The sequence below is a fragment of the Carettochelys insculpta genome, chromosome 3 (genome assembly GCF_033958435.1).
Source record: "Carettochelys insculpta isolate YL-2023 chromosome 3, ASM3395843v1, whole genome shotgun sequence".
Lineage (NCBI taxonomy): Eukaryota > Metazoa > Chordata > Testudines > Carettochelyidae > Carettochelys > Carettochelys insculpta.
Genome location: NC_134139.1, coordinates 186,655,400 through 186,670,537, shown reverse-complemented (window position 1 = coordinate 186,670,537; position 15,138 = coordinate 186,655,400). Strand labels below are relative to the sequence as shown.

The 15,138-nt window shown below is 42.5% G+C and overlaps 1 protein-coding gene across 1 annotated transcript in view; it reads left to right on the top strand.

Annotated features, from left to right (window-relative positions):
• Nucleotides 1-15,138, top strand: part of LOC142010733 (uncharacterized) — a 46,258-nt gene that overhangs the window by 13,375 nt on the left and 17,745 nt on the right. The window contains exons 16-21 of the mRNA XM_074989146.1: nucleotides 41-114; nucleotides 199-326; nucleotides 957-1,146; nucleotides 2,196-2,337; nucleotides 2,544-2,640; nucleotides 2,771-2,852. Of these exons, the coding sequence (XP_074845247.1) occupies nucleotides 41-114; nucleotides 199-326; nucleotides 957-1,146; nucleotides 2,196-2,337; nucleotides 2,544-2,640; nucleotides 2,771-2,852 (713 nt within the window). The remainder of the gene's footprint in view (nucleotides 1-40; nucleotides 115-198; nucleotides 327-956; nucleotides 1,147-2,195; nucleotides 2,338-2,543; nucleotides 2,641-2,770; nucleotides 2,853-15,138) is intronic.

The following is a 15,138-nucleotide window of genomic DNA, read 5'->3' as shown; positions in this document are numbered from 1 at the left end:
TAGTTAGTGGCTTAAAGCTAAATGCTTGGCTCTCTTTCAGTTTGAGAACAGAGTTATGACCTATGAAAATGATGTGTCATACTTCAGACCTGGCAGCACTACACCAATATACCAGTAAGTGGTTTTTGCTGGACAGGTGCAAAGGGTGGCCTAATTAGACTGTTAGTCTGTTTTTAAACTCTACTTTCTATCCCCCAGACTGAAGTGTGCATGCCAATATGTGATAAATGAGACCATTATTGTTCAGTATGCCTCCAAAAACAACCCAGCACCTAGTATTGAGCCAGGGTTTGGCTCTCTTGCTCTGACCTTGAGACTATACAGAGGTAAGGGGGACAGGGCTAAGCAATACAGAAGCTGGCTGTTTGGGGGGGCAGGGGGGTGCTGTCTTGCTGCACAAGCAGGAAGTGGGTCTCTGGTGACCAACATCTCTGAAATCCTACTTAATATGTTCTTCTGCCATGGCCCCATGACTTCCAATGGGTTAGAGGATACATCCTCTATATGCTGCTTAGACTTGTGGAAGCAAGTTCTCCTGATGCTTAATATGATCCCTCAAAGTGATGGCAGTTAAGGAGTTGAGCTCCTTGGTCAAAGGAGCGAAGTACCACACTAAGGAAACAAGTGGGCAAAGGAGATGACTCAGTTTCATGACTGGCATCTATGGAAAAAAGGTGGCATGGCCTTGGTAATAGTCTAATCTCACACTGGGGCCAAATGGTTTAGGTAAGGCAATATCTAGAGCCTACAGGAGTAAGGAGTCTAGCCAGCAAATCCCACCACTCTTTTCTGGGGTCACTAATTCCAGTCTCTAAAGACTGCCCCTTTTACGTTAATAAGCTGCATCATTAAACTACTGTTGTACCAAAATGGGTTGCTTGAGAGTCTCCTTAGCAAGTTCAACCAGGGCTGTGGAAGGCTTTTCTACTGAATCAAGACTCTCTCCTCCCCCCCAGATAAGTCTTATTCTGACTCCTACAAGGAGATGGAGTATCCTGTAGTAAAATATCTGAAAGAGGCACTGTATTTTGAAGCGGAACTGCTCCATTCTGAAGATCCACAACTAGAGCTATATCTAGAAGACTGTTGGTCTACTACTTCCCAGGACCGAGATGGCAACCCACAATGGCCTATCATTATAAACAGGTAACAAAGGCCCTCCTCCCTGAGCCTTGTACCACAGTTGTAGGAGGTAAGATGTGGCTTTGCTGTAGACTCAGGTCACTCCTTCCTGCTGCCACTGGCTAGACTGCTTGTGATTCAGTTGATCTGAGTGGCCCAGCTCGGAGAGGGAGGAGCAAGTGGCCCATGAGCCTCTCGGGTGTTGTACTAAATGTGTGCTCAAATTTGAGGCAAAACTGAGCTGAGCATGAATCAACTGTGCCTGTGGTACTCTACAGGTCTTGCATTAATGTGTAACAGGCTTATTCCTTCAAGAATTTTGTTTGAACATGAGATTAAGCTGTTGAGCAGATTCAGTCCTGCACTGAAGTTTTTTATAAGCTTCAAGGATCTAACTTATCCTGGCTGGAGTAACTGTAACTTTGGTCACCCCACTAATAGATCAGTAAATGGTATATTGGGGAAATTCCCTTGTTAAACACACTTTAACAATGGAGTGAATAAAATGAAGAGGTTGATATTTAAACCTCTACTTACTCCTTAATTGGGCTTAAACAAGGGCCTGACACTCCATTTTGGGCATTTAGAACAGTTTCTCTACCCAAACCTTAAAATACAAAGCTGAATTAAAGCAACATTTTCCTCTTGATATATGAATTGATCACGAACCTAAGGGCAAAAGCTACCCTTGACTACTTAAGGTCAACTTTGAAGAGTTCAGATGTGTATCAAAATCTGAACTGGCACTCCTGATTGCCTCAAGTATTAACCTAAACTGGGGTGGGGAAGCTATGATTTGGGTTGCTGCCCTTGGTTTTTCTTTCAAACACCTATGAGTTTCTTGCACAGCAAGGTTATTTTGACCTGAGAGCAAGGGAAAGATCAGTATCTCTGTAGCTCCATGGTAAGTCTATGCCACAGCCATGATCCTAGTGAGCAGGCAATTTTCCTAGCCCACTACTGTGATAAGGCAACTAGAGAAGGTCCTGCATGAGACCTTTCTGACTAATAACTTGAGGTGTTCAGATTGCAAGCTGTGGCTGTGCTGATATATGTCCAATTCTCTTTCCAAGCTGTGAAAATGAAGCAGATTCCTATCAAACAATCTTCCACAAAGTAGGTAGCAGCTCAAGAGTGAAGTTTCCCACTCATCTGAAGAGGTTTGAGGTGAAAATGTTCACCTTCATGCAAGATGGCAATGCACTACAGGAACCAGTAAGCAGCACCTCCACTACCTTAAAGTACCCAGTGAAGGTACTAGTGAGCCTGGAAAGACTACAAAGTCTGCTCCAATAATCCTTTCTGGGCTTGCTGGTCCCCCTATGGAGAGGGGGAACGTAACTTTTTGGAGCGGGGGGGGGGGGGGGGGCGGAGAACTGAGTATGAGTTGCTATCCACAATGATCACTATCTATTTTGTAGATATATTTCCACTGCAGTGTGGTGATATGTGATGCTAGGCGACCAGCTGCAGATATCCTTTGTGCAAGGCGATGCATCCCTAGAAAACAAAGGCTTGGTAAGTCAAGCTTAACTCACACTTCACTAACCTGCACAAATGTAAGATACAAAGAATGATCACACTGAGATCTAACACAACTTGCTGTGGACTGCTCTGATTCCTGAGACTTTTTCCTCCCTCTCTTTAGGTCGTAGTGTTGAAGCATATCATATGCATGGGCATGTGTCTTCTGGAGCAGTCATAATGGAAAATAAAGAACTTGCTGCAAGGTAATGCAGAAGTACCCAAACCTCAACATATGTTGCTACAGCAATCTATTATATTGTAACACTTGTGTTTTTTGTATTTATATTGCAGCTAAATGAAGATGTGCACTTAAACCTGATTTATAAAAACTATAAAATGAGCTAATGCTGCCTGGTCTAGTTTCTTCCTCTTTCCAGAAATTAGAATGGTTTTTTGGCATTTGAGACTAAAATAGTGGGAGAACAGTTCGAACTAGATAAAGCTGAAATCTCTTGTGCCTGACTCAACCTTAGCTGTATGGCTACATCCTTTGCCATTGCTAATTGAACAAGATCTGTTAAGAAGAAAAATATTATGGTCCACATACTGAAATGGTTAACCTTCCTTGGCCTCTCCTGGCACTAGGTTAATCCTATTAAGATTTTGAGTTTCTACAAATCCATACTGTGTTGGACTAATGGCCCCTTTAGCCCAGAAGGGATTGGCAGAGTGTGGGGGGGTGGGGAACAAACTGCAGAAGTCAATCCTGTCCACCTCTGACTTCTGCTGGTCAGGTGTGACAATGTGGTGAGTCATCTCAGGTGCTTGAAGCAACATGGCTCATGTCCCTATGGGGGAAAGGCTGTGTCTTGCCGAATGACTATCCCATTCAGAAGCCTCCAACCTTTTTGTATTTGAAGTTACAAATATTTAACTATACATGTCTCACATTTTGCTGTTCTGGGTCAGTCCTACTGATCAATGAGGTACAACATAGAGGCCATAGTACTGATGGCCTAGTCATGAGACAATGGAAGCTATTAAACTTCTACATACTTGCAGCAAGATGGTTAATAGGTGCACAATGGCTATGGTGACCCTATAGCAATAGGTGACCAGTCACCTGATACTGGGATCTAGCTTGAATTGTATACTCTTATGAGAAGCGGTTGCTTAGTCTGACACTTTACAGAAAGGCTCCTATGCCTTAAGGGCAGGGGTCATGAGGTAACCAGGTCCCTAGCTTCCCACTCTCCCAGATGTCTGCTGTAAACAAAAGTTAAATGGAAATGGGCCTTTGAAGATGAGAACCATGTTTTTTGGATGATTTGTGCCTACTTAAGCTCTATATGGTGGAGCAAATAGCTTTTAATTACTCTGACTCTTCAGAATGTATTTACTCATGGATAGTATAACCTAGTTTCTTAACTTAAACTGAAAGTTTGTGTAACTTTACAAGGAGGGGGTGAGAAGCTGCCTGTATCCTCACACAGAGGTGAATGCCACTTAACCCTGGGTTTATAGGCCAGGGCAGTAACAATCTTGCTGTAGCTAGTAAGCTTCAGAGAAGCTTTCCAAGTAAAGTATCTATCTAGCTTTTTGAGGTGAAGCAATAAGAACTGCATGTGGTGTTCTAGGTGCAAACACCCCCTGAAGTTTATACTGGCTTTATAATAGACATGAGAAGAATTGGTGGAAGACAAATTTTGTGACAGCCCAAGTCCTGGGCTTCCTTTTTTTTTATACACACTATTGCCTTTGTTTTGAGGTATTTCCTTCCTGAAAAGGGAGGGTAGTCATTGTGTGGGGTCTTTCTTCCCCCTAGTTACCCCTCTGACAACATTCTTTCAAACTTAAGACCTAAAGCAGAGCTGACAGCCACTAAGGGCAAGGTGGGCAGTAGGACTTTGCCCTTAGCCCTCCCCCCTTTCCCAGGGCCAAGGTCTGTCACTGCAATTCCCCTCCTGAAGCTACAAGTAACTCTGCCCCTTTTGAAGTACCTGGAGCTCCACCAGAAAATTCAATTCTACAGCAATATTCAGAAACTTAAACACTCAGTTATTTGGTAGGGAGCTGGGTCAATGTAACTCATTAGTACTACTGTTTCAGTTCAGTGTCCCTTCTCATAATTGGACTTCTGTTAGGTTTCCTAGCTACAGCAAAGAAGGCAGCTTGTCTGTAAACAAACAAACTACCCCTAATTCAGCCCTAGAATTCTAGGGCTGGAAGGGACTCCAGGAGACCATCCAAGTCAGCTCCCTTTCTAGAGCAGGACCACCCCTAATTAAATTATCCTAACCATGAATGTCAATCTAGGACTTAAACCTCTAGGGATGGCAATTTTACCACCCTCCTGGTGAAATAGTTTTTGCCAATATCCAACCTGCACCTCCATCAGTTGTGACAGATGGCAGAACATGGAGCAGTTATCTGAATAGTCTCTCCCTCTTCAATTTGCTAGCAGCCTTTAACTTCCAGACAGTCTCTGAAGAAGAGATGACTGGGGCAAACAAAATTAACTCAATCTCTCAGCTTCTCCTCACAGCTCATGCTCTAGCCCTTTAGTTGATCTCACTGTCCTCTGCTGCACCCATTTCAATGTCCACCCTACCTGTAGGGGTGGGCCCAGAACTGGAGACAATACTCCAGATGTAGAGGCAATAGGGCCAAGAAGAATGGAGTAACTTCTAGGCTTCTGTGGGTGCATTAGAAGAAGCATTTCCAAAATGCCATTATTCTTGGCAACAGAGATACACTGACTCATACCCAGCCTCTTCTCCACTGTAATCCCCCAGGCCTTTTTTATTCTTCCACTGCACTGCTATTTAGCCCCCAGCCTGTAACAGTGCTTGGGATTCTTCTGTCCCAAGTACAGAACTCTGCCCTTGTTGGGCCAAAAAAAAAATCTGAGGTTCAATCTTCCAATTTGTCAAGGTCACTCTGAACCCTAACCCTACTCTCCAAATGTATTTACTTAACCACCCTCTCCAGCTTAGTGCCATCATCAGATTTGAGGGTGCAATCCCCTCATCTAGGTCATTAATAAAGATGTTGAACAATACTGGCCCTAGAATGGCTCTTTAGGGCACTCCACTTAAAATCAACCAGACATTGGGCACATCAATCCAGCTTCCTATCCATCTTACAGTCCATGTATCCAATCCAGGCTTTAAGTTATGGGCAAGAATGTTGTGGGCTACTATCGAAAACTTTGCTAGAGTCAAGGTGTACCACAGCCACTGCTTTTTCCTGCGTCCGGAGCCAGTTACCACCTCATAGAAGCTAATCAGAGTGGTCAGACATGACTTGCCCTTGGTGAATCCATGTTGAGTGCTCTTGATCACATTCCCTCTAAGTGCTCCAGAATGGATTCCTTGAGGATCCTCTGATATTTTCCAGGGACTGAGACTGGGCTGTAGTTCCCTGGATTGTCCTTCTTGCCTCTTTTAAAGATGGGCACTAAATCTTGCCTTTTTCCAATTGTCCAGGACCTCTTCTGATATCAGACTTTCAATGATAAAGGCCAAAGACTCAGCAATGACATCTGCCAACTCCCCCAGTACCCTTAGATGCATTAAATCTCAGCCCATAGCTTTGTGTGTAGCTCTAGCTTTTCCAAGTAGCTCTTGATCTCTGTGCCTACCAAGGGCTGCCTTCCCCTGCTGGGCTGCCTGGTGCTGTAGTCTCAAGTTTCCTATTATCCCTGTATTTGGTAACATTGGGCAAACTTGAGATGTTAGACAGCCCTGACAACTCATTTTCTTGACTTTTCTCTAGTCTACCTCCTCCCTCTACCCCATAGATTCCAGATACCAAAGTAGGAAAAGAGGGTTTCATACCTCTACATCAGGAAAATCCTTGAGCACTATCAGACTGACTTGCAGTTGAACATGTTAGGGTGCATGCTAGACAAGTGAGTCTACAGATAGTTTTAAATTGAACATTTAAAGCAGGAACTTAATTACTGCCCTCCCCACAAATCCACTAAAGCAATAGCTGCCCTATGGGAGGGATGTTTATGGAGCACAGGGTTGGTAATTGTAAATGTTCCTATTGAGAATAAGCAAGAATTGCACTCAAAGCAGGCTGCTGTACTTCTTTCATACTGTAATGCAGCAAGTGCTGTTTCTACACTTTCAAGCTAACTCAATTGTAAGCAGCAAGAGATGCTATTACTGTAGCAAAAGCAGCATGATTCTTGGCACAAATGTGTGTGGAAGGCTGGAGTCTCATTTTAAAAGATGAACTACAGAGAACAGAACATCCCTTTACACCTTTTAGTTAAAACTTAGAGGTTACTATACATTCCACTGTTTTGGATTGTAAGGTGTTCCCACTGAGTTAAGGGACCAGTGGGGCTTGCTGAAGTTGGGAGAAAGACTTCCCCCAGCAGCTAACAAACATGGGGGCTGCCTGCAGTTGGGAGGAAGTCTCCCCTGGCAGCTAAGATGCACGGGGCAAACTACTTCAACTGGCTCTGCAGCTGCAGACCACAGCCCCTCACCACCAAAAATATTTTTGGGCACTTGCTGTCCATTGCAGACACCTGCTGGTTTTGTGTGTGTGTGGGTTCCCCCCTCCCAAAGTTAGGAAATTTTTTTGGCTGTCTTCATGTTTTGATTCTCCTCAAAACACAAGGTGCACAGCCAGTTGAGATTTCACTGCCCTCCACCATGTTGGCAATGTCTGCCTAGTGAACAGGGAAGCCAAAGATCTCTTTTCCTACACTTTTTTTTCCAGTCCTCTTTCTTGTCACTTGAGTCTGTCCTTGTTCTCAGGGATCAGATGCAAACATGGGAGGGGAGACAGTTGGCTGAAGGACAGTCGAACACAACCTGTGTACAGAAAGCCAAAGACCCTCCTCAGCAACTTTTTCAACCTTTCCTGTCATCCCTTTCTTCAAGCTTTTCAGGGTCCTGTATTTTCAGGGATTGCATGTAATCATGGGAAAGGGGACAGTCAGTGGATGGCCAGTTGAGAATTAAGCTGCATAAGAGACTTCTGTAAGCTTTTATTGCCATCTCTATGGATGCCCTACTTTTTCTCTTTCCCATGGGGGAGGGGGGAATGAGGAAAATTATGTCAAAGATCAGTGAGCATACACAGAATGCTATGGGGATAAGGGAACTGCTACTTCATCCTCTTGACTTCCTTTAAGGTTGTAGAAAGCAGTAGAGAAGTCAACTTCATCCTTGCTTTGAAATAAAGTTCTCCTTTCCAGCAGATGATGAGCCTAGTTGTTCTTTCATTAAGGTAATATAATTTGGAAAGGGGAGTCAATAGACAATGATCAAAGACCACTAGGGTTTGTGCTCCTCCAATAGCTTTGGTTTTTGCCTAGTGTTTAACTTATTACAGGACCATCTTTAAAGGAAACAAAATATAAAAGTAAATGGGGGTTGGGGTAAAGTTGAACAAGTTATATCTTCATGTGTATTGGGTTTTATTCAATCTGCAACCCTGTTTTTAGTTGTCTTGCAATAAAACTCCCATTAAATCAACTAAGAGCTGGAAAAGCTTACACCTGTGGGTCAAAAGGTTACTTTTAAAAACACTATCTCTTAATAAGGAAAATCAGATTAAACTACTTCACCCCTTCAGAGGTGCCTGTTTTAAATTAAAATTCAGGAACTTCCTTGTCTTGGTTTTTAAAAGTTAAAAACAGCAACACAACCCCACAAGTGTGAAATAAACACCTACCTGCCTTTTAAGTGGCTATTTTATGACTACATACTTTCCCCCAGTCAGTGGGATGTTATTTTTATACCCCTGTTAACAGACATTTGAAAGGTGATCAGTCTTCCTTGTTTATGCTTCACGTCTACTGCACATTTCAGCAGGTGAATGATGAAAGGCCAAGTGAAGAGACTCCTATTTTGATAAGAAAATAGAAACATTAGCAAACTGTGCCACAGTTATTACCATTTGAAAAAACTTTGGTAAATCAGTAGTTTACAGTTTTGATATTTCAGTTAATGATGGGAAATACTGACTATTTTGAATGCAGTACAATGTCTAACACTGAATTTAGACTAAGGGTTTTTGAGCTGCTTTTATCTAAAAGGCTTACTGGATTAGTCTGTTTGGTACATGGTGCTGGCCTGTAACCAATTATTGCTGAAGTGGAGATGCAGGTAATTGCCTCTTGTCACTTTTCCCTGCTTTACTGCCGCTCAGTACAGAGTTCCATTTATACTAGAAGACACAGGGTACAGTGGTTAGGGTGCTAGCAGACTATAACCTGGGACATCTTTTCTGTTACAGAATAAGGGGGAGCTTGAGTAAGGGGTTTAGCCCTCTACTTGCAGCTTAAAGTAGATCTGAATAGTGGAGTGTTAAATGTATCAGTGCTCAAATTGTACTGGCAAGGGCATATAAGTACTTCAGATTTGCTGAACAAAAGATCCTGTGGCCTCATGATGCTGCCTCTCTGTAGGTACCTAGAGGCTGAGGTCCTGCATAAACCCAAGAGGAACTTGTGTTCAGCCACTTGAACCACAGGCCAGGCCTGAGCTGCAGAGATGGCCACCTTAACTTTTATTGTGGTGCTTGGAACACCTACCTGGGCTGTGGAAAGCCCAGGTTCAAGTATGCACAAAATGAGAATGCAAAGGCAATTAGTGTTCCTGCACTTAAGCAGAGAAGAATAGCTGGTACTGAAGAGTATGAGGCTGTAGTCTGTTGAGAGCATCCAGGTGGCCTAAGGCCAGGTGGGTGGCGGGGTGTGTCCTCATTGCTCCTCTCTTCATTATCCAGCACACAAGCACTTCAAGGAGTAAGTGCAGGAACCTGGCATCAAAATGTCCCAGAGCTCAGTGCTGTCCTGAGAGGTGCTCGACCCTTGTTCCAATCCCCTTTCCTCAGTGGCAGAGATGGATCACTCAGCTGAGAGAGGGGACTCAAAGTTTATTTTCCCATAACTACTGGGCTTAAAAGTTATATAATGGGCAGCTTCTCTGATTTCCTTTCCCAGCTTCTATCAAAGCAGCCTAGACAACTAACTGTAGCTGTCAGCTTTCTGGCTGGGGCTTGCTCAAGACACCTCCCTGCAGCCTGGATTGAAGTACGTATCCTCAGAAGAGTAACAGAGAGGAAGCCGTGCTAGTCTATACACTATCAAAACAAAAAGCAGTCAAGTAGCACTTTAAAGACTAGCAAAATAGTTTATTAGGTGAGCTTTCATGGGACAGACCCACTTCTTCAGACCATAGCCAGACCAGAACAGACTCAATATTTAAGACACAGAGAACCAAAAACAGTAAGCAAGGAGGACAAATCAGAAAAAGATAATCAAGGTGAGCAAATCAGAAAGTGGAGGGGTGGGGGGGAAGATCAAGAATTAGATTGTCAAGTATGCAGACGAGCCCCTATAGTGACTCAGAAAGTTCCCATCACAATTTAAACCATGTGTTAATGTTCCGAATGTGAATATAAATGTCAGTTCGTCCACTTCTCTTTCTAAAACGAAGCGATAATTTCTCTTCAGTAACACACATACCTTGAGGTCATTGACAGAATGCCCCATTCCATTAAAATGTTGACTAACTGGTTTGTGGATCTGGAGTGTTTTGATGTCTGTTTTGTGCCCATTGACCCTTTGTCTAAGGGAGTTAGAAGTCTGTATATTGGACAGAGTCTGTTCTGGTCTGGCTATGGTCTGAAGAAGTGGGTCTGTCCCACGAAAGCTCACCTAATAAACCATTTTGCTAGTCTTTAAAGTGCTACTTGACTGCTTTTTGTTTTGATCCTCAGAAGAGTATGTGCTAAGCATCTGCCACTGGCACCCTATGTGAAGTGCTAGCTTTCTTAGATAACAGTCCAAGTTGCCCTGTTCTTCCCTGCCCCCCCATACTCTAGAGAACCTCACTCAATTTTGTGGATTGCACTGTTCTTGGGGCCTAAATGGTAGGCTGCAAGTTGCTCAGCATTACAATGCTTAATTATCTTCGTGGATCCCACCTCTTAGTGCTGTGATGCCTATTTGCTGGAAGCAGTTTGAGGCTAGCTCTTTGCCACCTACCTAGCTTAAAATAGTAGTATAACTTCAGTAGCCCAGGAAGGGGTAAGTGACAGCATGTGCTAGTCACCTGATTTTTGTACCCAGGGGATCCAAATGGGTTTGCACTCAGGGCAGCTAGTCTGTACTGATGCCCAAGCTACTATTTTTGGCCTGTTACCTCCATGAAAGTAAGCAGAAGTTGGCCCATGCAAACAGGGAAGCATACCCCCCTCCAAATGCAGGCATAGCCTAAGTCCTACTCACCCCATTGTATTCAATTTTCTTAAGCTAATTTCATTGCTTGAAAATAAGGTTTTAAATTAAAACCTTAACTTTCACTTTATCTAAAGCAGTAACCAACGGGGGAGCCTGCCTTAAAGGAAATGTCCAAGAAAACAAGCTAGTCTTGTCTTTCCCTTGAAAGAAAGCAGGTACACGTCTCTGATCAAGAATAGACACAAGCAGTGATTTCTCAAAAACAGAAAATCTTCATTTAGAAATGAGCTGCTACAATAATAGAGAAAAATGAAGGATACAACAGTAATTACAGTCAAAGGAAATAAATTACAAGAAGTGTTATGGCAAATGGACTATAAACCTATCTAATAATTAAACATTCAATGTTAAATGCTTAATGTGGGCTATCTACTCAGCACTGGTCAAGTGCTTACTAAATGGGTAGCAAGAGATCTCACTCAGATCATAGGCATCTGCTTTATTTACAGACATGCTTGGCTGGCAAATAGATCAGCCATAGAGGCACACACCGCTTCTCCCTGTTTGTTTATTGTGCTCTGTCAAAAGTGGAGTGCACTGGTTGCTGCTGCCTCTCATTACCCCTAGCTGCTGCTGAGGTACAGTGCTGGTCTTTGGGGCCAGAGTTGGAAGCCTACTTGGTCTATGGGGCAGCTGCAAGTGATGCTCCCTGTTGGCTAGGTAGCTGAAGCAGGCATTGTGGGGCAACTTTGGAATGCTGAAGTTGCTGCTGGTTGAAGGAAGGGGCTTTCTAGAATCCTGATGCAACCCCCTCACAGAAGCCTCTACCCTAAACCTAGCCAATCTTGTTGCTATGCCTTGGTACATTTTATGGGTCTTGGCTCTTCAGAACCCCAAAGCAACCACTACTGCTACATCTTAGGTAGTTTCTTCCACAGAGGGCCTTGCTGCTTTTTTTCTTCTTCCACAGTCCCAATCCCATTACAGGTTTAGTCTGTTGGCTGTCACCTTTATAAACTAGTTGACTGTAAGCTGATTGGCTGAGCTTGGGTAGAGATATATGCATATATTAGTGTGTCCCCCACCCAATAACATGTACAAGTGACAGAAAATCCCATATATACTTATGGTCTACCATGTATCCCTATGGGGTTTTGCTGGATCAGTCCCCACTGGAAGTCCTATATATTGCCATGGGGTCCTATGTGTTTCTATTCGGTTTTACTGAGCCATTCTCCACCAGAAGTGGAATTTATCAGTAGGTCACAGGAAGTGTAATTGCCTATGATGTCATGGGAATTGTAGCATAATCCTGTCTCTCTCCAACAATGGAATCAACCTGAGGAAATGGAGTCTTCTAGTACATCACCTATGTGTTGTCCATTATTGGCTTTTCTAATTAAAGCTGCTATTAATTTGTCTTTTTAATTAAAGTCTTAATCTTAAAACTAATTACAAGATCATGCACTCTAAAGGTTTTGGGGAGTAAAGGCACTTCAAAGTGCCCACAGCTAGAGCACTTAGAAGTTTGACACTTCAAAGTTGCTGTGGAGGAGAATTAGCCTAAGGAAGTCCTGCATATTCCCTGATTAACATGCCCCCTTCGAAGACATAACCATTGTGGAGCATAACTCTGTATGTAAATACAGTTAAAATGTGTCATGGCATAGCTTCAAAAGAGCACCACCTGGGTTTGCTGCCTGGGGTAGTGTCTGGCAGTTCAGTCATTTTCAGTAGCCTAATATTGGCCAGTCATACTGCTGAGTCAGTGTTGCTCACCACCTAGTGAAACCCAGTCAGAGACCCACAACAGTTGTTCTGCTCTGTTATGAACCATGATCCTGAAGACATCACGCCCATTAAGAATTTGTACTGTGTTAGATCTGAAAACAATTGGTAATAGTAACAGAGAGGAAGCCGTGCTAGTCTATACACTATCAAAACAAAAAGCAGTCAAGTAGCACTTTAAAGACTAGGAAAATGGTTTATTAGGTGAGCTTTCGTGGGGCAGACCCACTTCTTATTGGTAAGAGGTTTTAACAAGATGATAAAAGGAGAATCATAAGTACTAGTAAGGTTAAGATTGTGGGCTTTTTTTTTAGACAGTTACTGTTCAAGTAATAAATAGTAAAGCCCTGATTTTTAAAAATTTGAGTGCTAATGTTAACAAATAGCACATATATACATTCCTTTCTGTTTTAAATGCAATAATGTTTAATAATAACAAGCTCTGGCTGGTTTAATTTTTAAAATAGTTTTAAGTGAATGTTGAAATGATGAATTACAATGTACCAGATTTATGTTACTATGATGTCATTGCATATATAGTAACTCTCCAGGAAAGGTTTCAGTAGGTAAAGAACCACATGCTCTATTGTTATGGGAGGAGCGTAGCTTTTCAATGTTAAAATTGATAAAGACATGCCTTTGTTCCTCCATCTATAAAGAGAGGTTTGTTGGATTTGCTGCCATCTTGACAGAACATGAAAAAACTTCAGGACTTTGTCTCAAACAGCTTTTTGTTCAATTTGCTAAAGCAAAAGCACAAAAAACAAAGTTCTAAAGGTTTACACAAATCAATGGCCAAGGGCAAAAGTTTTACAACTCAAAGATAGATTTCATTCAGCATCAAGGAATAAAGATTTTCAGCACTAACAAAAAATAATAGTTTATTTGGAAGGAAGATAGTTGCATCCTGAAATGCAACCGTTTCTAGCATTCTGCAGCAACACAGGGTGCAATGCAAAACAGCTGAAATTTTAAACTGTCCACTATTGTGCGGTTTTCCCAATACAACCTACTTGTTTGAAGCTTCATGAAAAGTACAAAAATATAAGACAACTATTTATTTTTTATTTTACATTGTTCATTTTGATTGGCAAGTAAATAAAGGTAAAAATTATTCTAGACTTCTGATTTTTATCAACATTAAATGCATGCGAGGGGGGGTGGGGGTGGAAGGGCTGCCAAAGTCACAGTTTGCCTAAGGTGCCAAAAAACCTTGAGGCAGCCCTGTGTGCAGCTAGGCCTATAGTACTGCTCCTGCTTCACACCAGCCAGCAGAGTTGGCCCCTTGGGGTTGGGATACCTTAGGCTGCCTCCTTACCAGGAGCTGTGGGAGGCACTGAACTTGAGTCAATCACAACACCCGCAGGAGTGCCTCCTGGGGTACTGCTTCTCCACACAGCCTCCACTGATGCAGTGCTACATAACTACATCTCTTAACCACCCCCAGGAAACAGTAAAGTAGCAGTATCTTAATTTATATATGGGGAAACTGAGGCTGGGAATCTAAATGACCTGACCAAGGTCACACACTGAGTCTAGCAGAGCTAGTAATAAGAGCCAATTTTCTTGCCTGCTATTCTGTAGCTCTAATACCAAGTCCCTCCTTATCTACTGTTTGTGCAGATTAAAAAAACTAGGCATGAATCAAAATCATAGTATAGACTGTACTAATCTGACTTTAAGGGTTCATCAGGAACCAGCTATCTCTGTCCTTGCTATCCTGGACACGGTACAAATATATATGTAGGAATTTTATATGGTTAGTGAAGCACATGGTTTCTCTGTGATATGTGCCTATGTTCTACCTAAAGGGGAATAGATTTGGTAAATCTAATAGGTCTTCTTTATTTGTGCTGTGATTACTGGTCTCCCAGGGTGCAGCTGAGATCACTCACCTTGTTCTACTGAACACGAGTTGGATTGTAAATCTAGGGTCAGATCTGGAGCATATGGAATACTTTAAAATATGACTTTTATTGAAGTCAGAAACATACCCCATTTCCTGCACAAACTCGAATTCAGGTTTCTGCTTCAGCTACTGTATGAATTATATGCTGAACATATAGCTATGAGCATATCATGCTAAAGTAACATTGTGTCACATCAAGACTAGCCTTGGAAATACAAATTCGAGGGACAGATTTATGACCCCCAACCCCAGTTCCCTGAACAACTGGATATCTCAGAATATGTGAACCCTCCACCCCCATCCTGCAACAAAACAAGAACTGGGAAGGATACAGTAAAGTAATAATCTCTTTAGTGCTTACATTTAACATATTATGTACCTAAGGAGAGAAAGCATTCATCCAATTCAGTGACCATCTATTCACCCTTCCCATGCACACAATACATACATCCCTATCTTTTCTATAGAACAATGGTGCAGCCCTGTGCATATCTTACATCTAAGGGCAGAGAAAGGTTAACCCACTTTGTTCTGCTTCACATAGCTGGAACCTGCATTGCAAAAGTGCACAAGTTCTTCCCCTCTTAGTCCTCTCTATATTGCTGGCCACAGAGTGCAGTGTGAAGTTTATGTAAAT